The sequence below is a fragment of the Phalangium opilio genome, unplaced genomic scaffold (assembly GCF_054372755.1).
Source record: "Phalangium opilio isolate 3A_F unplaced genomic scaffold, DU_Popi_V2 ptg000017l_1, whole genome shotgun sequence".
NCBI classification, from domain to species: Eukaryota; Metazoa; Arthropoda; class Arachnida; order Opiliones; family Phalangiidae; genus Phalangium; species Phalangium opilio.
Genome location: NW_028324151.1, coordinates 2,948,509 through 2,972,487, shown reverse-complemented (window position 1 = coordinate 2,972,487; position 23,979 = coordinate 2,948,509). Strand labels below are relative to the sequence as shown.

The 23,979-nt window shown below is 34.8% G+C and overlaps 4 protein-coding genes across 9 annotated transcripts; 1 reads left to right on the top strand and 3 right to left on the bottom strand.

The window, feature by feature from the left end:
* Nucleotides 1–240: 240 nt before the first annotated feature.
* nSyb (neuronal Synaptobrevin) lies at nucleotides 241–22,402 on the bottom strand. 5 transcript variants are annotated; one of them, XM_089866299.1, is made up of 8 exons: nucleotides 22,066–22,402; nucleotides 14,608–14,793; nucleotides 13,259–13,364; nucleotides 10,434–10,512; nucleotides 9,822–9,901; nucleotides 8,694–8,745; nucleotides 6,103–6,164; nucleotides 3,876–4,379 (listed from the first exon to the last, which is right to left on the bottom strand). In XM_089866299.1, coding segments are annotated over exons 2-7 (336 nt in total). In that variant the 5' UTR covers nucleotides 14,610–14,793; nucleotides 22,066–22,402; the 3' UTR covers nucleotides 3,876–4,379; nucleotides 6,103–6,147. The 5 variants fall into 5 exon arrangements, with proteins under 5 accessions (XP_089722422.1, XP_089722421.1, XP_089722425.1 ...); XM_089866296.1 differs by lacking the exons at nucleotides 3,876–4,379; nucleotides 6,103–6,164; nucleotides 8,694–8,745; nucleotides 10,434–10,512 and adding exons at nucleotides 241–2,411; nucleotides 8,558–8,609; nucleotides 11,536–11,614; XM_089866295.1 differs by lacking the exons at nucleotides 3,876–4,379; nucleotides 6,103–6,164; nucleotides 8,694–8,745 and adding exons at nucleotides 241–2,411; nucleotides 8,558–8,609.
* On the bottom strand, nucleotides 14,802–18,347 carry LOC149702472 (uncharacterized). Its single transcript, XM_089866283.1, has one exon. The coding sequence runs from the start codon at nucleotides 18,160–18,162 to the stop codon at nucleotides 15,199–15,201; it is 2,964 nt and encodes a 987-aa protein (XP_089722409.1). The 5' UTR covers nucleotides 18,163–18,347; the 3' UTR covers nucleotides 14,802–15,198.
* Nucleotides 18,491–22,070, bottom strand: LOC149702471 (2-phosphoxylose phosphatase 1). 2 transcript variants are annotated; one of them, XM_089866288.1, is made up of 3 exons: nucleotides 21,886–22,070; nucleotides 21,649–21,807; nucleotides 18,491–21,575 (listed from the first exon to the last, which is right to left on the bottom strand). In XM_089866288.1, exons 1-3 carry the CDS (start codon nucleotides 21,974–21,976, stop codon nucleotides 20,266–20,268), a joined length of 1,560 nt encoding a protein of 519 aa, XP_089722414.1. In that variant the 5' UTR covers nucleotides 21,977–22,070; the 3' UTR covers nucleotides 18,491–20,265. The 2 variants fall into 2 exon arrangements, with proteins under 2 accessions (XP_089722414.1, XP_089722413.1); XM_089866287.1 differs by having other exon boundaries at nucleotides 21,649–22,070.
* A 146-nt stretch (nucleotides 22,403–22,548) lies between the features above and the next one.
* LOC149702469 (transmembrane protein 177) lies at nucleotides 22,549–23,977 on the top strand. The gene is made up of 5 exons (XM_089866293.1): nucleotides 22,549–22,838; nucleotides 22,921–22,972; nucleotides 23,072–23,302; nucleotides 23,363–23,602; nucleotides 23,674–23,977. Exons 1-5 carry the CDS (start codon nucleotides 22,684–22,686, stop codon nucleotides 23,932–23,934), a joined length of 939 nt encoding a protein of 312 aa, XP_089722419.1. The 5' UTR covers nucleotides 22,549–22,683; the 3' UTR covers nucleotides 23,935–23,977.
* Nucleotides 23,978–23,979: the final 2 nt, after the last annotated feature.

Genomic DNA, 23,979 nt, shown 5'->3' with positions numbered 1-23,979 from the left:
AGATTAGAGAACACTTCTTACACTTCTTTCACCTCAGGCCCTGATCATACCATAGTGTCTGTTCACTGATCAAAGATTACAGAACACTTCTTCCACTGATCATACCAGAGTTTCCGTACGCGTTCCAATATAGGCCTAACAAATCTACCACAGAAACAAACAAAAGCGAGGCAAATATAACCAATGCTTTAAGCGTTTGAACGGTGGAAACAAAAACCGAATAAAAAATACTCCTTCATATTATAAATATAAAACAAAAAATTTTAAACTTTATTTTTTTTTATCCAGATTATGAACACCAAGTTAAATTTTTATTTTATTTTTTTTTTCCACCCACGTTAATTGGGTAGGCACAAAGTAATTTCCTTTTGTTGTTGTTGTTGTTGTTGTATTTGTATTTCATCTTTTAGTTATTATATTATAAGACAAAGAAAGGCTAGTAAAGCAAAGTTTATAGCCACATAAGAACGACAGAACGTTACGGGAAATTAATATGTACAAACTCTCTCGTGAAACTTTTTTGAAATTTTGTTTTTTGTTTTTTTTTCTGTTATTTCTGTTTTACAATTTGTATTTTTTTTTCTCATAAATCTTTTCCAACAATTTCGTTATAGGAATTTTGTTATATTATTTTTTTGTTATAATCCTTGTGCTAATTATATGTACACGTGCGACGTAGAATTCTCTAGACAATGATCGGAATGTATCGTTTACAATTTCAGGGATTCTACAAAATCACAAACACGGAAAAAACGAGTGTTTATATAATGTCACCAGCTTTTTTTTTTGAGGGGATTTGGTTTTGGGGTTTTTGTTTTTTGTTTTTTGAAAGTGATTTATTTGGGGGGCTGTTTTTGTCAAATGTTCGAAGCTTTTTTTGTTGTTTTTTTTAAAGACTTAACTGTATTTAATTATCTTTTAGAATTTTTGGGTTTTTTTGGACTACTTATATACAATTACATCATAGTCTTCTACTAAAGTGAATTAGGAAAAGCCCGCAACTCTTTTATATATTTTTTTTAAGATTATATACGGTATAAACAATGTGTTATTTAGCTAGGCGTATTTGTTTTTTTTTGTTGTTGTTTTTTAACCTTTATTTTTTCGTTTTTAAAAGTATTAATTTGGTGAAAATAAAATTTAATTTAAAGGATTTGTTTTTTAGATGATTGTGATTTATGTTAATTAATTTGGATTTAGTTTAACGTACAGCTTTGTTAAAAAAAATTAAAATTAATGTTATCCATTAATTTGGGCAACATTAATCTGAATCCAAATTAAAAGACCACAACGCATTAAAAACCCACTTAATTTTCACCAAATTAATACGTTTAAACTTAAATTTTATGTACAAAATTCAAACAACTATTTTTTTTAAAACAAAATTTAATTAACCTACAAAGAATTAATTAAACAAACATTAATTTTTATTTCCCTGACTGACACGCGCGCCTTAGACGAAAAAACTGTTTGGTAATTAATCATTTATTACTTGCTTATTCTTATATATATATAGTTTAAACGAAGTTAAATTGAATTGAAATGAAAGACTAAATTAAAATTAGAAAAATAATCCGTAATAATAATAATAATAATAATTAAAATCAAACATAGCCAAGCGCCAAATACTTTTGAATATCATCTTAGCGAGAAAAACGTTTTTTTTTTATTCAAGATTTATTGTATTAATTTCATATCATTAATATAACAACATTAAACTCCCCCCAATTAATTAAAACATAGACGTATGCTTATTTATTTTTTTAATTTAATTTAACTATTAATATAGATAATATAAATTTGTATTTTAATTCTCTCTCTGTCTCATTCACAAATTAATTTAATCCAAATTTATATATGTTTAATAAATATTTGTGTGAAGCTTAAAACACTACAAGCACTGGTCCCGGTTGTTGTCCAGTGTTTAACCTTAATTTTAATCCCTAAAAAAGTAAACACGATTAAAACTAAGCCTTAATTCCTTCAAATCCGAATCGAATTAATTAATTAATTATTATTCTAAGGGGATGGGGGTCTTTTTTAAGTGTATTTTCGTGTGTGACGTACGGTGGTTGAAACTTCTTAATTAATTATACATACATCAAAGTGCGAATCACAATATAATTACGGTGTATTTTAATGTTAATTTGCATTTTAATTTATTTTTCCGATTCATTTTAAATTTTTTTTACATCTAAAATAATCTATATATCGATTAGTAATTATAATTAATGAATTTATTTGTAATTATATAATACTTATATTTTTTTCGTTAATTAACTTATATTCCAGGTGTTTGTTTGTTTATTTGTTTATTTCGTACTCCCCATAAACAAATTAATTTGCTGGCTTAGCGGTAGTCGCGGGGGTGTCGCTGCTGGATGATCCACCCGAGGCTTGTACGGCGTAAACTAATATTCCCCATAATTTATTTAATTATATGGTAATTAACTTAATTAGAGTTGAATTAATAATTGATACCCATAGTTAAAAATAATATATTTTTTCATAGTAGGTTAGCAACTTCGGTGTGTGTAATCATGCCATAAATGTTTGTCAGCTACGGAGTGATCTTTACAAAGTGTTAGGCCTAAAAAAATCATCGCGTAGTCTTGACTCCGATCCACATTTTAGGTGATATCCACTCAAAGTGCTAACAGACTATACAATCATTCTATTATCAAGATCTAGTTACGAGGGACGGTTCACTATTCAATTATACAGGGAAATCATAGTGATTAGCCCCTCTGATAACTTTAGCGTTGTTGTTATTGTGATTAGCCCCTCTGACAACTTTAGCGTTGTTGTTATCATAGTGATTAGCCCCTCTGATAACTTCAGCATTGTTGCTATCATAGTGATTAGCCCCTCTGATAACTTCAGAATTGTTATCATAGTGATTAGCCCCTCTGATAACGTCAGCATTGTTGTTATCATAGTGATTAGCCCCTCTGATAACTTCAGCGTTGTTGTTATCATAGTGATTAGCCCCTCTGATAACTTCAGCGTTGTTGTTATCATAGTGATTAGCCCCTCTGATAACTTTAGCATTGTTGTTATCGTAGTGATTAGCCCCTCTGATAACTTCAGAATTGTTGTTATAAGAGTGATTAGCCCCTCTGACAACTTTAGCATTGTTATCATAGTGATTAGCCCCTCTGATAACTTTAGCATTGTTGTCACGCGCAAGCAAGGCGGTATTGCCAAAAATGCATGAGTGTTACCTTATTTTAAATGGCATCGCCTACCTTAACTAAAAATAGTTAAAAACATACTTTGAAATGTTTTTCGTAACACAATACCTTGAATTCGGTTTTTAACTATGGGTAATAAAGAAAAAATTGATATCTTTTCGTTTTTATAGCAGTTTTGGTTAATTTTATCAGCGAATTTAAGAAATAATTTATAACTTTGCATTCTTAATTAAATAAATAAATAAATACACCTATATCAAAGTGAGTTGATTAAAATTTACCTATACCTGTCCTGAACTATTAAACCTATTAAAAAATACCTTTTATAAAGTTAAAGTGTAATGGAAACAAATTTAGTTTTTAATTAATCATTTTGATTCCCGCGCCTTTCACTAATTAAATTTCTTCAAAACAAAACGTTTTATACCTAAAATTTTCTTCTCAATGATTTGAACCCTTTTTTTATATAACGACAATTTTACAACATTACTTACTGATTCATATTTTGTTTGTTTTTAAGTGTTTGTAGCGTTTTAAGGGGGAAGGGGATGACAATTACGTACGTAGGTTTTTTTGGGGGTTTGTTTTAAATCCTTTTTTTTTGTTAATGGGTGCACAAACATTAAGTCTTTATTATTAATTTTTTTTTTTCATTTTAATAACATGTTATGATATATATACTTTTTTTCGATTTTTACGATTTATTTTTTGTTTATTCTTCAAATGTTGAGGAAAGGGGGAATGGAAATCGGTGCTATGGGCTAGACAGCAGGGGCGTACGACGTTAATTATAATTAACATTAACCCTTAATTAATTTAACTTAACTTCATTAAAAATATGAATAAATTAAAATATATTAAATTCACCCCCAAATTATAATATTTTTTAAACACTTCTTGCACGGGTTTATTTGCGTTAAATTAAAACTTAATTTCTTTGTTTAATTTGTTTATTTTTTAATAAACTGAATTCGTTTCCATTATCTAAAAAATGATTAATTTTTTTCAATATTTCGTTTTAATTTATTAATTCCAAATCATGTTGTTTTTTTTTTGCGGGTTATTTTTAATGTTTATTTTTTGGTATTTGTTTTTGTTTGTTTGTTTAAATCTCATTGTCTACACAAGAGGCTGAAGTGTGAGGTTTTGAAGAAAAATAAGGCAGCTAACCGCTGGCTGCCCAAGCTGACCAATAGAGAGACGTTGACAAAATGTACAAAGTACAAAAAAGCGAAGAAGGGGTAGATCAAAAATAGACCAAGATTAGTATTAGTTAATGAATTTTATAAGAACTTTGATTAGTATAATTAATAAAAAGGAGATGAAAAAATTGCAAGCAATAGATAAAAGATTTGTTATTAAATTGGAAAAGTGTGATAAAGAATTTTTCATGCTGCAACACGTGACATTTACTCTTCAGCTGGCTTCTAAATTAATTAAGTTTGATAGATAACGCGTTAATAGTGGCATAAGTTTATAAGATATGTTCCGTTCCATAAGTCTGACACTTACTATACTTCGTAATGCTACTGAGAGACTTACAGCTCGAGATAACTAGTTCAACTAGTGACAAACTTAAGGAGCATAATCTTATGAACTTTAGTAACCACACGTTTTCTACCAAATGCCATGTTTGAAGCCACTTAGACTCAACAATTTTAGCGAGGGGCTATTCACTAATCTTAAGTAATCAGAGTACAAACTGGCCCATGCTTTGAATGTACTTGATTAAGAGTTATCATTGACAGATTTAAAACGATTACGCGTAACCGCATTCGTTATATCAGGAATTTGCGAGTTAGTGAATAGCCCCTCGATGTATAGTACAGGTAGGAAACAAAAAGGTGTTGCACAAGCAAAGGTACAATGACTGATGCGATTACTTAATTGAGAAATATTTAACAAATATATTGGATGCCAAAATGCGTTTGTAGTTACTGATAAGAATTGATAAGACAGCGTAACAGTACATAAAAAGTAATCTGTATGTTTGCAACCACTAATAATAACTGGCATGACGTTATAGTTAGACTAATAATACCCTAACCTATCCCAATTAATATTTACCTAAAACTTTAAATAGCACTTACTAAAAGTGCTAATTACTTAGAACTAAATTAAATATTTATAAAATTGAAAGAAGATTATTTGCGAGGAGGAGACCACATAGAATAATTTACCACGACTATTTCAACTAAACACAAGTTTTTGAGAATGTCAGTCTGTCTTTCACTGACTTGTAAAACTGATTTGGGTTTCATCATCGCAAATAATAAACATTCAAACAAACACTTAAACAAGCGAAACTTTTAAAAAGAGCAACTTTAATTCCGAGTATGGAATCAGACAAAGACGTGTCTTGTTACTTGAATATTAAAGTGATTTTGAGGAAGGTGCGACTTACACGAGGTGTTCGGTGTCACATTGGGATCAATCTCGGCTTGATCAGGGGGGGGGGGTCACCACAAGGTAATAATATAATAGGCCACATTGATAGCCACAACATTTAAAACACCCAAAATTCGTGATGGTTATGGGATTCTAACAAAATTCGACTTTGGGATATCGTGACATGCAACTGAAAGGCTAAAAGTAATTGGACCATTTGCGAGGAGTGATAAGTCCAAATACTTAGCCACCCTCTGTCCGCTTTAAATAACTACTTACAACCCTTTAACTACTTATAATTCAAATCTAAATCAGTGATAATTATAAATATAAATATACTAAAAGTAAAATTCAGGAAAAACATATCCGTGTTAAAGTGATAAAAGGAAATATTTAGAAGTGTATAAAAAAGATGCAATAAATTTGAATATAAAATTGAAATTCAGGCAAGAAATATTTTAGATAAAGTTTTTGAAATATGCATAAATATATAAATATAATTTTTGATTATTTTTCTTACCACCAAAAACCTAAATTTCTTTATAATCCAACCCGGGAGGCGCGTCTACATGTAGAAGTAAGCTTTTGGGATTGAAGGCAACATTAGTGGGGAATTCGGGAATTATCATTTATTGAAAAAAGGTAAAACATGTATGTTATAGATATAGGGTCAGTGTGCCTAACTTTGGACACTTTTTGCATAACCTTGAATAACTTCCGTTGCTTATATGCTAGACTCAAAATTAAAAAAGCAATGGAGAGAAGCATTCTTAAGACACATTCTCACAAGTTTTCAACTTTTTAAATGGAATACATTTTTCACAAAGTAGAGTTCCCCAAAGGCCGAATTCGTGCTCAACTTTGGACACTTCTATGTAACTTTGGACGCCCCCTTCCTAACTTTGGACACCCCTTCCTAACTTTGGACAGCGAGAAAAGGGTGACTTGGGGACGCATTAGGCGAATCACAATTTTAAAAGTAAAAATATAGGCTTAGCCTAGGCCGACCTAGACGTATGCCTAAAATATATAAAAAATCAGAAATTTCTTTAAAACAAACTTTATTAAATATGGGGCTACTTATGTAGGTTTTTAGGTATATAGGGCTTAGGCCTATTTTGGCGCGCTGTTTGCCGCGTAACAATTTTAACAAACTGAGGACGTGTCCCTTATTGTTTTAAACTCTAAAAAAGGCTAATATCGCGAGTTAATTAGTGTTAACAAACGGAGAAATCGGCCAGCATGAAAGTGTCCAAAGTTAGAAATTTGCCCAGGTGTTTTTAAAGCTGAATATTTCGTCGAATTTCCCGCGTAAGACAGTGTTTAAAATACGGATTATGAAGCCAAAAAGTTGCTCTTTCGAATGGTTTCTAGTTCGTTCAGGTATGATTTCTCTAATTTTCGTCAAACCTTATTTCCCGGGACCAAAGGGTTGACCCCCGTCAAATTTGGCCGTAATTTAAATGGACGAGTTTAGGGAGTGGGCTAATTTGGCTCGTAACGTAGTCGGATGTTATTCTACGACTTTGAAGTATTTTTTTCTAAATTCCTCACATTCTAAGCTTTAAAATAAGCTATTTCATTATCAATTTGATGCATCCAGTAATTAAATATGATTTTTATAATAAAAGTGTCTAAAGTTGCAGCTGTCCAAAGTTAGGCACACTGACCCTAGATAGTTTTCACACATGGAGGATTCATACCATTTTCACCAGAAGGCCGGGCTACCTGGAGGACAAAACGCGTCTGCTTTCGTCCTCCAGGTAGCCAGGCCTTCTGGTGAAAATGGTATGAATCCTCCATGGGTTAAAATTATCTATAGACTATAGGATTTCGGCAATAGGAGACTATAAAAGCGATTCGTATAGGTATGTACTAATAATAAACGTCGTTAAAGATATAATAATAAAGTAACCCTTTCGTCGTTGCTTATATAATTATTCTTAGTTTAGTTCAATCAATTAAAGACAATGAATTCAAGTCAGTAGACCATCGAATATCGTTGGAAATCGATTGATCCGAAGTTATCATAAATGCTATTATAAAGTAACATTGTATTCCAAAAAGCGATATTTGCCTAAAACTTTAACATTGAGTAGAGAAAATAATAAAAGAGGTAATATCGTTTGCAGAGAGTGGCTAAGTTACATTAAAATCTTGATTAATATTATTTTAATAATTTAAATTAATTAACGGGAAAGGAGATTTTAGAAACACTCAACATTAAAATACCAACGTAAGCGGCATGATAGAAGCATTGGGTCGTGTAGTAAGATAGATAACTAATTAACAAGTTAATTATATTAATTATTAATCTTCGACACATTTTATAGTAGAATTAGGCCCAAGTTACGCGAGTTAAATTATTTTATATGATGACCTAACGACCCAATCCAACTACCAAACAAACTAAATATCGTTATCATTAAACTTTGAACAACGATAAAACGAACGACAATATCAACTCCATGCTCACAAAACTATAATGGTCAATATATATATTTAGCTATATAAAGCGTTATGAGTTATATGACGACGTCGCTAGCTGCTTGGTTTTTGTAAGCACATTAGGAATTGATTTTTATATTCTTATTACATTTTTATTTAACATAATCTATAAGCCTAAGTAATTTTCTATGTTCTAGAATAATAGGTATATAAAATCAGCGTAAATATAGGCCTCACATTCGACTGCAGAGAAATAAACACAACACAACCCCAGTAAATACCGAAAATATTACTAATAAATAATAATAATAATAATAAATATAAATAATATTTCTACAACTAAATCAAAATAATATCCGCGGATAATTAGTAAATGAATTAATAAATTAAAAGGGGAAACAAAAAGATCAAAACTCAAATTAACGAACCAAAAGATATCAATTATAAATCAACTTAATTCAACTCAATATTAATGTTAATTAACTTAAACCAAGGAAAAGAATACAAAACTGAAACCAAAAACTCACCGATAATGATAATAATAATGATAAGAATAATTGCTATTAAAATGGCCCACATCTGTAACGCGATTTAGGGGAAAGGGGGGGGGAAGGAATGGGGGAAAAAAAGAGAAAATTGCTATTAGGAAACGGTGGCACTTACCAATTATAATGAGAACGATTACTACACCAATGCCAACCATTATGGCAATCATCTGTAAACCAATTTAGTTACAGTTTCATATTTTAAACTAAATACTAAAAGAATAAATGACCCTCATAAACGAATATAATGACAATGGTTGGTGATTATTTTAATATCGTCTATTGCGCATTGCAAAGTTTGTTTATTTATAAAGTGATGGAGTAGCTCCGCCGCTTTCCCTGAGAATGGCGGAGAACGGTTGAGATTGGGAGACCCCGATTGGCTCAAGGATGGCATGACGTAATGCGGGGAAAGGCGCCCGATTGGATAAGGGTGACGATATTACGTCAAGTGGGGAAAGGCGCCCGATTGGATAAGGGTGACGATATTACGTCAAGTGGGGAATGGCGCCCGATTGGATAAGGGTGCCGACATTACGTCAAGTGGGGAATGGCGCCCGATTGGATAAGGGTGACGATATTACGTCAAGTGGGGAATGGCGCCCGATTGGATAAGGGTGCCGACATTACGTCAAGTGGGGAATGGCGCCCGATTGGATAAGGGTGCCGACATTACGTCAAGTGGGGAATGGCGCCCGATTGGATAAGGGTGCCGACATGTCGTCAAGTGGGGAATGGCGCCCGATTGGATAAGGGTGCCGACATTACGTCAAGTGGGGAATGGCGCCCGATTGGATAAGGGTGCCGACATGACGTCAAGTGGGGAATGGCGCCCGATTGGCTAAGGGTGCCGACATGACGTCAAGTGGGAAAAGACGCCCGATTGGCAAAGGGTGCCGACATGACGTCAAGTGGGAAAAGACGCCCGATTGGCAAAGGGTGCCGACATTACGTCAAGTGGGGAATGGCGCCCGATTGGCTTAAGGGTGGAATGACGTCAATCGGGAAAGACACCCGATTGGCTAAAGGTGCCGACATGACTTTTAAGTGGGGGAGATTTTCTCAAGTTTTCAAAAATATAAAAATAATTTTGGTGTTCTACTTTTTTTTTAAATATTTCACGTAAGCTTATACTTCAAAATCATAAAAAATTTTTCTCTCTACAAATTTTTCAATTCTTACTTAATTTTTTCTCGTGGACAAATTCCGTATAGACTTAATTTGAAAAATAGATAAAATATATTACCTTGCAATTTTTCCACCAGAACTTTCTTTTCAGTTTACCAGCTTGCTGTTCAAATTGTGAAGCTCCCTGCTGAAGCGCATCTATTACGAAACATAACCAAAATTTAGACGAAATATAGGCCTATCCCAAACCCAAATAAATAATAGTAGAAAAAACCAAAGCACAAAAATAAATAAATAAAACCCCCAGCACATATAATATAAGATAACCAAAACAAAATGGGGGGAAAAATGTAATGTCATCTTATTTGGAAAATACATATGAGATTAGAACGCATAAATATAAAAATAAATAAATCATTGACGTGAAGGTCACGGGGTCAACCCTAATATTTTCTTTAAAAGATATTCAGTTACATCTGAACGTCACGACATTTCCCAGAATTCATTTTAATCAAAACTATTGTATTGTTTTCTAGGAAATTTCCATAACCCTTTGACAAGTCAAAAGGTACAATTTCCAAATCATGTATCAACGATACGATACTTTCAAATAAGATGCCATTTATCAGTTAAAAACAAGGCCCAAATAATAATAATAATAATAAAAGGAAAACCAAGACCCCTGGAATTCACAAGTAAAACAAGAAGGATTTTAGGATCTGTCTGTTACCTGCACGATTATCCAACTCTGATAATTTGGAATCTCTTTCCAAAACTTTCTCCACATTAGTTCTCATAATATCCACCACCTAGCCAGCGAGGGCAAGCCAGGTAAAGTGAGACGTGCGATGACAAGAGTAGATAGATAAGAGAGGAAGGAGTAAAAAGAGACAAAAAACACACGTAATATAGAACTGAGGTGATGAGTAATAACACAATTCTTACTCATTTCAAATTGATTTCAGTGAAAGTGAATTATTTTAATTATAAACAAGAATAAGTTTAAAATTTTCGGCGTCTGAATTAATTTTTTATATCAATAAATTTGCGGAATTGTAGCGATATATATGTATGTATATTTAATTAAAGGAAAAGATCACGGTTCTAAACATTACATTATACCTTTAAAAGAAGGGCATTTTTCTAAATATAAAAATAAATAAATGATATCTTATTACAAAATAATAAGCATTTTATATTAAAGTCTTAAAAACGGGGACTACTGCGATATCCGCCATTGGTTTAGTGCCTTATATTATGCCGAACCTCTTTCCCCTACCTGTGAGAATTCAATCAATCCCCAAGGGCTAAGAGGTCCGGGCTAGCAGACGCCACTAAACAAATGAAGGCGAAGTAGGCCTCGTTTTTAAGACCATTAAATGCTAATTATTTTGTAATAAGACAGTTATTTATTTTTCCTTTTATATGTAAAAAAAGGCCATTCTTTTAAAGTACAATATTATGTTACCCAACCCGACCTATTCCTTTAACAAATATTTATTTATCCGCAATTTCATTACACCTTGAAAAAGAAACATGTATGTATTTGTAAACTAGAGCAAATGCCGCGTCGCGTATGGCGGACGTCAAAAAAATTATATTTGGAACACGTTTGATTGTAAATAGGGGATTAGTTAAGTTTTATTTTGACAGCAAAGTGTCGTCGTCGAATTGAGAACTGCTTATCATCAGATTTATTGTTAGAGCTCATAGCCTCAGCTCTAATATTTAGACGCTGGTCACAAAAAGACAGTTAGCGGAACTATACCCCCGTTTTGTTTTAGCGTTTTAGACTTTTTAATGGTGGTGGTGGGGGGGGGGGTCTATCTCACCTGCTCTATCATCCAATTCGGTCAATTTTTGATCTCGTTCCAATACTCTTTCTACATTCAAACGCATGATGCCAACAACCTAATAAAGTATCATTTCGAAATACGACCATACAATGGGGGAACAGTAATCACGGTCGTCGTTAAATTATGTTTGAGATTAATTTTAATTCAAATAACAGCGTGTGTGTGTGTTGAAATAATATAAAGTTCCTTATATAGAAGTCATGAATGATGTACCAACCAAGTTCAGAGGTTATATACATAGTTTTCAGTCAAGGAGGATTCATAACGTTTACAATGCAGGATGCCAGGGTACTTGGTACTAAACGTCATTTGCCAAGTAGCCTTTCATCCTGCATTGTAAACGGTATTAATGCTATAGAGAGCTTTCAATTGAAGGAGGAGTTGAGTCTCGTGACATAATTTACGCTGCCATATTGGTGGTGGGTTTAAAGCGGGAATGAAGCTGAGACCACCCAACCAATATGGCTACCGGAACAACGGTAAGACTTGGGGAGGGTGTGGCGTACTACTATCCCATATGAAAGCTCTCTATAAGACTGAAAATTATGTATAACACTGATATTTTAAATATTATGGGGTAATAATTTTATAGCCCAAATTACAAACTAGCAATGATATTAACTATATCTGGTTAACGAACTGAGATTATTTACAACAGCCCAAATAATAAATAATTGCAAAAGAAATCAAGTCCATAACTAACTTATAAATTTTAAGCCCCCCAACATTAATATATACCCTTGCATATTAAAAAGACGTACCCAAAAATTAAAAATAATCTCAATTAATAAATACATCATTCTACATAGGAACTGGCTACAATTGGAACACACACTCTTTTTCTTCAACTATATTAGTGTTTAGCGTTTCAACTACATACTAAGAACTGCAATTACGCAGCCCAGACATTCATTAAGTTTACGTAATTCTCAACCATGATTCAAAACAAATTTATGGAAGTTATAAGCAGAAACCTTAAGAATGATTTAATTTACACGTGCAAGTACTCGATTCTAAGAAGGGGCGGGGCGTGTCAACGCATTTTTAACTTCAAAAGTCATTAATAACAAAGTCAAAAATATATTTCTAACATCGCGTACGTAATTTGTTTCAAAAATTGAGAAATTAATTTTAATGCCTAAATTGTATTTTCTTTACTATTTTAAACAGATTAAAAAAATATAAAGTTGCCTTAAGTCATATTAATTTATTGATTAATTAATTAATTAATTAATTAATTATATTTGCGTAAATCAAAATTAATTTAGCAAATACAAATAAACTAGATAATACTAAACTGTGTGCATTTTAACACAATGTTAACCACTCTAATGTCAAAAATAATCGTTGCCAAAAAATTTAGATAAATTATTCTCACTCAATTAACTTTAATATCGCGTCTTTTAAAAGGGGTTTAAAGGGAGAATGAAGACTCAAAATTAACTCTTAATAATGTTCCTATCATAAACACATACAAAATACCGTCATTCATTCTCCCTTTCAAACAATTTGTTCTGTCAAGAGTAATTGTCAAGGAAACCAACCCAAGTCTCCGTGTTTTTGAAGAGTAATTACCAGAAATAATTTTAAATGAGCCTACATCTAACTACAAATCTACATCCTACAACTATTAAAGGCACTACCCGAGCTAAGCTAGAGTTTTCTAAGAATTCTAGAAAGAAAGAAAGACAAGTCTTACCTCATCAACTTGGGCCTGAGTGTGTTGTAACCTTTTAGAAGCTGCTTGATGTTGTGGGTTTGGCTGTGGGGGAGAGGTAGAGCCGCCATCTTGATTCTGATCAGCCCTAAATTTAGAATTAAACATCATTAATATCATGGATTTAATCTAACAGTGAATGATTTTATGCCTACATAACATGGGGTCTGGTATTAAGTTCCCAAAATTCGTACAAAGTTTATATAGTAATGGTCATTTACCCTCAAAATGGCGGAGAACTTCCGAGATGGGAAGACTAACGGGGGGGGGGAGATACCCGATTGGCCAAGAGGGGGGGCATGACGCTTTGCGAGGGAAGACGCCCCATTGGCCAAGGGGGTCCAAAAATAAACATAATGATACACCCCCTTCATTCATAATCCACAAAGAGACCCCAGAAATAATTAATTAAATTATAAGCAATTCATATTTAAGATTAAATCTACACAAATATTTCTAGTACTTTGAAAATTTGAATAACTTTTCATGAAGATATTTAATAGTTTTAACACATTAAGGTACAAATAACTATTACTAGAAAAACGCGCAATTTATATCATACACCTGATTTCACAACTGACGAGTCATAAAGCCATGATAAAAATGAGCCACAACAGGATATTCCCAATTTTTAAAAAACAAATTATATACCCCATACCCCTAAGGCTTGAATTCAAGGCCCAAATCGGTACATGTAGTTGTACAACTTGTACAAGTGCCAGTGGACAGTTTCTAGCACAGTCACACAGACTAATAGAGGTTTTATGTTTTATTAAATCCATTTATAAGGCGTTAAAACGCTTTCAATGCAACGAACGCTATTGTAAGGCCAATCGACCATTATTTATTATCAAATATTCTTATCTAAAAATGGGCCTTACGCAAGGCAAGTTCGTATAAAATATATGGGGCAATACATAGGTTCTTCTTACATTTTCCGTTTTTAAAACCTAATCCAGAAAAGTGCCTATGAAAATTATCCCAGTTCTTATGGACGGAACTAACCGCTATTATTTTCCACTAACGAAACTACTACTCAAATCTCTTTTAAAACCAAATTGACCCTTTTCTTAGCCTTTGCTTAAGAATTGACGAAATAATTTCTCCCATTGGGCCTAACCTAAACCTTAAGCCTAACGTCAGCCTATGCTCAATGAATCCAAAGGCTTTGCCGATTGCCGCTAGAATTCTAGCCAAGGCTTAAGTTTTTCGTACTAAATTATCGCTTTCCGTACCGATTTCTTTCCGTATTAATGTTAAAATTCGTGGTGGAACGATTCAAAATGTCTTTAAATATCGAAAACGCGTAAAAGATTGAAATAAATACTTACATTATGTTTATTTTTTTGGTCCGAGTTCAGACAAACGACCGGCCAAAGCGAACAATTAATGGCTGACTTTTCCGACTGATGTCATTTATCCGGGTTCTTGGACTACGATGCAGAGGTTTTTCCCCAAACGTACCGCAAGAGGGCGAACTAGTAAACGCCTCCAAAATGGGAGAGAATGAGATGGAACTAAAAGAGGGGTGTTGAGGTCATGAATGAAACTTCCAAAATGAAACTAGCGTAGGCCCGTATATAAAAAAAAAGAAAAATTATTTATTATTTTTTTTCTTGGCTAAGAGTTCATTTCAATTTTTATTATAAAATATTTTAATGACATCAATTCATAACTTATTGAATACAATTCAAAACTTTGACTTTATTTTTAATATCGGGAAACGGCAGTTCCCCGCCTTTGATTGCAAAGCTCTTATTGGTGCAGGGTGACGAAAATTCTCGTTTAGCGGGGCGGAGTTACTATTTCGAAACTCATAAATTACCTACAGAGCTATGATAACATAATACCAAAAATTTGCAAATAAATCAACATAATCTTATTAAAACAATTAAATTTAACAATTTTAACAGTCATTATAGCTATTGGGCTCCTGGTAGATCATCGTTAGACAAAACGGACATATTTGTATCTGTAGAAGAACTTCTTCTCATGATAACTTTAGCTTTGCAAACGCAAAACGTTTGTCCACATCTCGAACACTTGGCTATCGTGGTATTATTAAGCGTAACAATGGCCTTTCGATAAAGGGCAGCCACTCTTTTATTACAAACGAAAGCGACAAAAACAAAGACACCTTGCATACAATTAAAGACGATGAACAGATAGACTAACGTTTCGGACACTTCTTTACCCCGGGGACCCAACCACTGACGCGTAAACGCTGCCAAAAAGCCAAAGATCCAAGTGAAACCCATGGTTGCCGCTATCCTAATATAAAGCCAGACGTCCTTCTTGCCATTCTTGGGTTTCGTCTTGGTTTCAATCTTGTGATGAATGTCCGATATCGAACAGATGGTCAAGATGTACAGGATTAAATTTATCAGCAAGACGATGCCAATCGGTGCCGCGAATAGAACCAAGGCCGCGAAACGGTTGCTTATCCAACAAGCATTGCGTACTCCGTACATAGGTTGAATTGGATTTTCGTAGGTGTCCAAGTACAACGAGAATCCAACAATAATTGCGGGCGTCAAGTAGGCGTAGGCGAGGTACCGTGGTAAATACTTTCGCTTGGGTCTAATTCTGGAGAGAACGGTTCCGTATCCGAAGGTCTTGTAAAGGTCATACGCGATGACGTTCATCCAAAGAAAGGATGTCAATATCAGATAATGTACCAGAGCACCCAAAATTGCGCAAATGTCGCCTTTAACGGCGCTTCTTTGACTTAGAAGGAAAGTTAATTGTCCTCCTAGTAGGGTTAGGGTTAAGTTTAGAGTGTTACATCCTGGAAGATTGAGCAACTCTGGGAAGAGACAATAGGTAATCAGGACAATAGCCAATGACGTGATGGACAGACAGAGAAAAACGAGGCTAACTATGGCTTGCGTCTCGTCGAAATTTATTTGAAAGTTGGTCATCTCCGTCATGGATTTTATGATGGAATTTGAGTCGAAGCAAACTAAGATAGAGCCATTCGATCCATTCCCGGCTAGTTCGTAGTTAGTCAAGTCCAAATATTCGCTGTTTTTACCGTAATACTCCACCGTTCCATCGTCCAAGATATCGTATTCACCAGCTTTCAACAAAACGCGACTGCACGACGCGTTTAGCTCTGACTCGTAAGGCGTTGTTGACTCGTTAAACGTAAATTTTTCGCAGACGATAACAAACCCGGATACGTTAACCTTCTGATCTTCTCTTTCGATACCCTGGAATAGTATATTCGCAACGAAGTCGCCCTTAACGTACGTTTCACCCGTTTTGTTAATGTAGATTTCCTTCACCCAATTATCATTGGCGCTAGAATTTTGATGGAGGACTAAGTGGAATTCGTCATTCCAATAAACGGCGCGTTTGTTACCCGACTGGGGAGAGCACCAAGACTCCAAAGTCGTGGAGTTTTGGTGTATAGCAAAAACTTTGGCTTTAATCGTATCAATATGAATATAAAAAGTACCAGTAGCGACGGACGAGACCATCCTGTTGACCACTTTACTGACCGATGGCTCGGGTCTTTCGGATACCTCCTTGCTGGTAGGTTCGTGAAGGTTAAACGACGCGGTGAATCGTACTTTGTTGGAATCTTTCAGCTTATCTAATAAGTCCTCGAGGTCGTCGATAAAGTCTTCGCTTGTCCCGTTAACTCGAAGTGTTTCCGAAAATGGGACATCAAAATCGGGAACGTTAGTCGTTAAGTTGATATTGGTTACGCGATCCTCCGATATCCCGTAAAACTTTGACAAGGACTTTCTCGTGTCGCCTCGTATGTTATCCCAACCGTTCTTGTCATCGCGGTATCGTAATAAGTCATCAGAAGACGCTACCATACTTAAACGTAACTCGGCCATCTGGGCTTCGGTATCGAAAATATCCAAATTACCGGATCTTTCGGGTTCTTTTGCAAAGTTATTGTTGGCGACGCAGTGAAAGTCGACCAGAATGTACTCGACGCTGCAAAAAAGTTGTCGACATATTTCGCTAAATGGATCCCAAATATAATCTCTTCCGCACCCTTGTTGCTTTCGACGTAGCTTTTCGGCGTTTGACGAAGAAAACATCATATCCTCTTTACCATCCAAACCAAAGTTCAATAATATTGAAAATGCTGCCGGTATCTCATCGACTCCTCGAACCATTTTTAGAAGTCCTGGTTTGTCATCTTTGCGTCCCTGCGGTTTCCCTTTTCTACTGGGCGGTGGAGGTGGTGGCCGATTGGATAAGTAATTGTTGAAATAATCCTGGAAGGGTGTCAAACGTTCCAACGGTGCACCGTTACACAATGCGCAGAAGACGTTCTTGTAGACCACGTTCTGATCTTTGGTTGAAGTAACGGGCGACGAGAATCGCATACATAAATCGGACAAACTTCGGTTCCACATCTTTATTCCTGGTATGGTGCAAAATTCCACGGACGGTTGGCAAAAACGTAAACCATGGTTAATAACTCGCGGTGTCTTCGACATGGCGTACATTCCTGATGTCACGGCGTTACAAGTAGCGCAGTGTTCGTTAGCGTACAATAAACCATTCCAATCGACGTACAACTTTGAACTTTCGAAAAAACCCGTTGAGCTACAATTATCCATAACGGAAGTGTCCGGGTAATTGTCCGGGCATCCGTAAATTACCATGACGGGTCGGCTAATATTTGGAACATTAACGCAACGAGTCTTGACGGATACCTCGTCTAAGTTTTCCATAATTCCCGGACAGTTCTGGCAACAATCCCCGATTTTGACGCAGGCGGAATCGCATCTGCAGTACTGATTACTTGAATAATTTGCAGTATCCACGGCAAAGAGTAATAGGGGATCGACGGGCCAATGTGCGTGGGTTATTACGCCCAAGCTGACCAAGTACAGTATTTGCAATGTCCAAAACATTTTGTCAAACTTAATTCATCCCAAACTATTAATTAATTTTCTAAACACTAACAAACAGACTTAATATTATAACCAAACTGAACTTGTTCGTTTCCTCATCATCTATTGTTAAGACAAGGTCATCGCGCTTGATTAAAACCCAATCCTATAGCATAAGCATACTGACTTTTGGAGCTACTGCGTTTCACTATCGCTTCATTTTGGGAATAGCAACACCTGTCTTTGAACAGTTTGAAAGATTAGAAATGTTCCATTGGGTAAGAACAGATACATAACACGCTACTACACTTTTGTTTTGACGAGTGAAGTAGTCAAAAATTGCTCGTAATTGACTTGAATGTTGTTACTTTATTTTCGTGATCAATTAAAACACTGATGTTACATATTATATTACGTTCAACAAAACATTATTAACTTTTCATCATATAATGTATAAAATCTTTAAAGTAGAGAGTTTTTTTCTTTAAATTCATAAAATGACATAGCCTAACAATATTTTTGGCACTCCGTTGAAATAAAATTAAAATTTTTGAAAAATACTATACAAAAAAAGTATTATTTTTTTTTTAACATAAAGTATCACACTTTTATTTTTGGTCTTAGATTGTTCCTATATAAAAGGGATGTACAATGCGTTATGTAGGGTCGGGCCCCAAGTCAAGCCTTTCTTCCAATCAAATAGAGATCTACAGCGCATGCGTGAACTAGTGCATTGGGAGGGCACGGGTATCGAAATTTCCGTAGCATCTAGCCCACGCTTAGTCACGTGAAATTACCCAATCACTACTCCGGGAATTAGTAACACTACTTCAAAATATAGTTCCTGACACGCCCCTACATAACGCTTTGTCCCGCCCCTTTTAACGACGAACAGAAGTACATTAACAAGAAGTTACGAAACTTATTTAAAAAATGGAATGTTACGAGTTGTTATACTAATTTAGCTATAAAGTTGACGTGCTTGAAGAAGAGTTGAATGATGTTAATTGTTAATTAGTTGGATTTCTATCTAGCGAAATTTAATTTCTAGACAATTGGTGTTTCTTTTTTAAAAGTTGCATAAATTTACAGTGCTACGAGCACTTTTGAAAAACGTTTCTCAAAAGATAAAAAAAGATAAATTAAAAAGAGAGATTCATTTTAGATTTTAGTAAAATATCACAAATTTGGAAATACATTTTTTTTTCTTAAACTCCGTAACGTTTAATTGGGGGAGAGGGAGGGGGAGGAAAGATAATTGAAAATATTCCGATATTATTATAAAATATTTTTGGTCATTTTTTTTTTTTTTAATTATATTTTCATATTTAATATAATTTTAATTTAAATAACTTGATAGGTAAATTTGATTGAGCAAAAAAAGATAAAAAATATTATTTACTATTCAAAACGAAACAGTAAAGACTATAAAGGGTTTATGTCATGACTTTTGTTAATTGGAGTTGTAAGTTAATTAAGTTTTGCTAATTGTTCCTAATTTGTTACGCTATTAACTTCAAAGATTTGTTCAGATTAAAATTTTGGAATTTCACGGTAATCTTGTACACATATATCACAATTTTATTTCTTTTGTTTGTTTCAAGTTTTGTTTTTTAAGAATTAATCACAGATATAATTTAATTTACGCTGGAGTCAAAATAATCTGATGCTAATTACATTTGTTTATACGGTTATTGGCGGTTTTTGTTAAGTTATATTTTTTAGAGATGGTATCAAAAGTTTATAGATATAAACACAAAAAGTACACTCCATTAACAACTCCCTGCCTTTGTCTGTAGACGACATATCAACTGAGAAGCAAACTACCCTCCGCTCAAGAGATTCTTGACGTCATGGGTATATAGAAAGTAGTACACGATGCTAGCGATCCAAACGTTCATTTATAGTACTAGAGCTAGCATCTGCTACTTTATCAGCCTATTCACGGCCTGTTCACTGTCCCACGGTCGGGAAAGTAATCATAGGCACAAGGGGGCGGGTCTACATCATTTTGGGATAAAGTAGGGCTTCTCCTACGCGGTGCACTTTTTGTTTTTATATCTGTATACTTTTGATATATGGTATGGATTGCGATGCGAAAAGTTAATTAGAGAGAATGGGACATTAACTGGTGCTTACGGAGGAGCCCTGATCAGCGGTTGTACTGCTGCTACTACTAACTTCCCCGTTTCCGGGATCAACTGAGCTTTTACAAGCTTCTTTGTACGTTTTTGCGTTAGTAATTTCGGAAAATTTGTGTCTCAAAAAGTAAGTGAATTTCTCAAAGGAACAATGATCCATTTGTCGAGACGTAGATCTACCCCCCGTTGACCTTTTAGAAGAAGGCGGATACTCTTTACAAAAGTTTGTAAATTTAGTCATATCTTTCCCATTGTAAATTACGCGTAAAATATGCCTAGCTTGAAGCTGGTTATGTTCGGTTGAAGCGTACAATTCAAAAACGATACGCGATGCAAATGGCGGCCTCATACCATCACCAAACCCTAAAACAGCTAATAATGGTTCGAGTGTTACATCGTGTCCCGAATACAACACGAATCTATGGGGCTTTTTACCATTAATTAAATCCACCATCTTTTTATGCAAATCAAAAAGCAAGCCGTATATTTGCAACCAGGAGTATTTAATGTACACCGGATCCTCTACGCTCTGTCTGCCTTCCCATTCGACAAAGGCTAATAAATTCCTGACGTGTTCGAAAGTGGCGCAATGCGTCGATTTGGGTAAGCAAGGAAGATGGGTCCCGTGACATACGTAAAATATGAAACTATCGAATAATGGTTTGACTGATTCCTTTGAAAAATATCGACTATCGGGAAGAACAATGGGGTGTAAGTGTTTTATAAGTCTAGTTACAGCGGGATGGGAGTCTAACATCGAGTAACGTTTCTTTCTAAGTTCATTATGTAATTCTTTAATAATTGGACAATCTGTGTATTGACTACGTAGGCTAAAATGAACACCGTATACCGGAGTTACGTTTAACTTATTCATATCGAAAGACGGTAAAAAACCGTACATAAATGCCAGGGAACTCTGATAAGTTCGAGCTATGACGGTACTATACACTTTAATATGTTCAGATAACCATTGTTTTTTTAAAAGTTTCCAACGTTTGTTATAAACATCGGATAATGCGGCTCCCAGTTTTGTCAACTGCAGAGCACCTTGACGCGTCATGGCTCCTAGAGAGCATTCGTCAGAGGGGTACAAAGGAAAATCACCCTCTTTCATCAATTTAGTTTGAAGATCGGACATGACTTTCAAGTATTTTTCAAAATTAGAGTTTTTAGCGTTAGGTTTGACAATACAGGGAATAGAAGATAGATTCCTAACGGGTTGAAGAGGTGCCCTGTCCCCGTGTCTAATGATGGTTGAAACCATTACTAAGGTGAAGTTTCCTTTAATTTGACCTATCAAGATAAGACAGAGACTTAACCAAAACTAAAGTCCCACGCAAACAAGATTTAAGTACATTTTAAGTACCTTCTTGTCCAGCACCAATTTCTGCTGGGTGATTGCAGTATTTGGATATTTTTTGCATTTTAAAGCTGTCTGGAGGTGGAAGCTTATTGTGTTCGTAAGGGTAAGAGAGGTATAGTCTTTGGTCCTCGTTTTTATTGCCTCCCCATCCCATTATGAAGACTGAAAGGAAATTGTTTGAAACCCAAGATAGAACAGAACAGAGAAAAAGAACGTAGAGACAGAAGAAAGTTCTCTTACTCATAAATATGGTACCAATGCCCCAAAAGATGAGTAAACATAGAAGCCACAATTTATATTTTGAAGACATTTTCCGTAACAGTGTCTTCATTCTTACTACATGCGTAACGCAATGTCAATGTCAATGAAGAAGAATATTTATCATACCAACTATGATATTTGAAGTTTCTTTCCACTTACCAATCAAGTCCCAAATAATGGCAGCTTGAGTTGACAATTAAATGTCAATGATCTTTATATATTAAGGAAGCCAAACTATCAAAGCTACGTTTGGTGCCGTAAACCCGGGAAATGGAATGATTGGAATCTGGAGAGGCCCTACCGGAAAAATGGAGCCGTGCCTCGGCTTTAACAGGTTTCCGCTGTCAGCGAGCAAGTTTAGATTACGTCTACGAGAAATACTGTTGTACACGTTTTAATACTGACATTTATCTAATTAAACTGTGAGATTTATACATTCTAGTGCTATACACGCTTAATTAATTTACATTTTAAGTCTTGAACCGCCATCCGAACTTTCAAAGAGAAGAACACGATTATAAACCTCCGCACCGCAATGCGGCTTCGAAAAAATAAATCATTGGCGTCGTCTGCTAGGAAATTCGGCAGTCCGCGATACCAAAACCAAAAGTAACGGCCAGTTTCAACTATTCTTTTCTTAATAAACGACGATTTCCGCTGGCCGTACCTCCCAATTCAGGGACTCGTAATATGAAACGTTCCTTTGGGCTGTGTGTTGTGGTGGAACCTACTTTAGCAGACTCGTTGTAGTTTCACTTTCATTTAAATTCGAAAATAATGGCTGCAAAGTTCAGTAAATGGTTAGTTTCAGACTCTGCAATTAAAATAAGTAATGTTCTAGCAGTCGGAGCTTCGTTAGGAGCCTTTGGAGTGTATTTTATTCCTCAAACGTTTTGTTTGCGTCAATTGAAGGAATGGGTTCATATGTACAGGTACGTTACGTAACCTTTGAGGTCAGTTATCGTCAAAACGACTTAAAAATTGAATATAAGCAATCATTTTTACGCTATATAGTTATGGTAGGCCCACTCCGTTGGACCCAAAAGTTGATGCTAGGGCTAAAGAGGTAAACACGATACACACGAGTCCCTAATCCCTAGACCCTTGGGCATATTATTGGTTTTTAGTAACCTAGATTTTATAAGTGTTAAGATTCTTAATTCAGGTTCTAAACTTATGCCAAATAAAAGAATCGGAAAAAAAGAACATAGATTTCTTCACAGTATATGGCCTAGATATTTTCACAGCTGGTTCTACGACCACCAGATTCGGTGCCATAATAGGTATGCCTTCTACATTTGCTTATCAAAACGAAAATGAAGTGCCAAGATCGTCTATAAAACTCAGGAAAGTCCAAGATATAGATTGGACTAGCGATGCTGGCAAACAATTACAAGTAAAAAACTCCGACAAACACGTGTCAGATTAGTTCTTACCACCTACTTGTATTTGACAGCAATCATTAGTTGTAAGCAGTAACGCTCAAAAATTTGTCATGGCTCGTGAAATATATTTTTCAAATTACCCCACGGTATACGTTTACGGAGGTTTAGCGGCAATTGCCGTTAATGTATCCGTTACCTTGTCAAAATGGGGGAATAGAAAAGCCCAATTGTTTCAAAAACATAGAAACATTAGATTAATGTTCTATGCCTTAACTTCTACGCTGGGATATTTTACTTACATAGCCTTTAAGGTAAAAAGATTACAACTAGTTTGAAGTAATTACCGAGTTACTTAAAATTATCGCATCGCATTGCGTTTTAGGATGCAATTACGCTATACTGGGAAAAATGTAGTGACGAAGCTGCGGCCAAATTAGGAGAAGACTTCCTGAAAGGAGGGCTAAATTATTACCAAAATTTACTAAATAGAAACAAAGCTTTGAGAGAGTTGATGGGAGCGTACGGAGAAAAACACTTCACTGCAGGAGGAAACGAATCGGGTTACATTATTAGAACGCCTACAACTCCCATCACTACGAGAATAGAACAATTAAACGAATTGTTAAAGATTAACATTAATTAAAAAAGCACAAATGTAAATAAAGAAAGAAAATTATATACATATATA

Coding starts and splice junctions, on each gene's coding strand:
- LOC149702472 (XM_089866283.1), bottom strand. CDS start 18,162: ATGTTTTGGACATTGCAAATACTGTACTTGGTCAGCTTGGGCGTAATA.
- LOC149702469 (XM_089866293.1), top strand. CDS start 22,684: ATGGCTGCAAAGTTCAGTAAATGGTTAGTTTCAGACTCTGCAATTAAA. Junction 22,973..23,071: donor TTGATGCTAGGGCTAAAGAG/GTAAACACGATA, acceptor TTCTTAATTCAG/GTTCTAAACTTATGCCAAAT. Junction 23,303..23,362: donor ATGCTGGCAAACAATTACAA/GTAAAAAACTCC, acceptor TGTATTTGACAG/CAATCATTAGTTGTAAGCAG.
- nSyb (XM_089866296.1), bottom strand. Junction 11,615..13,258: donor CTCAGGCCCAAGTTGATGAG/GTAAGACTTGTC, acceptor ATACTTTATTAG/GTTGTTGGCATCATGCGTTT. Junction 8,610..9,821: donor TCTGGTGGAAAAATTGCAAG/GTAATATATTTT, acceptor ATCGCGTTACAG/ATGTGGGCCATTTTAATAGC.
- LOC149702471 (XM_089866287.1), bottom strand. CDS start 21,976: ATGAAGACACTGTTACGGAAAATGTCTTCAAAATATAAATTGTGGCTT. Junction 21,576..21,648: donor AATTGGTGCTGGACAAGAAG/GTACTTAAAATG, acceptor TTATCTTGATAG/GTCAAATTAAAGGAAACTTC.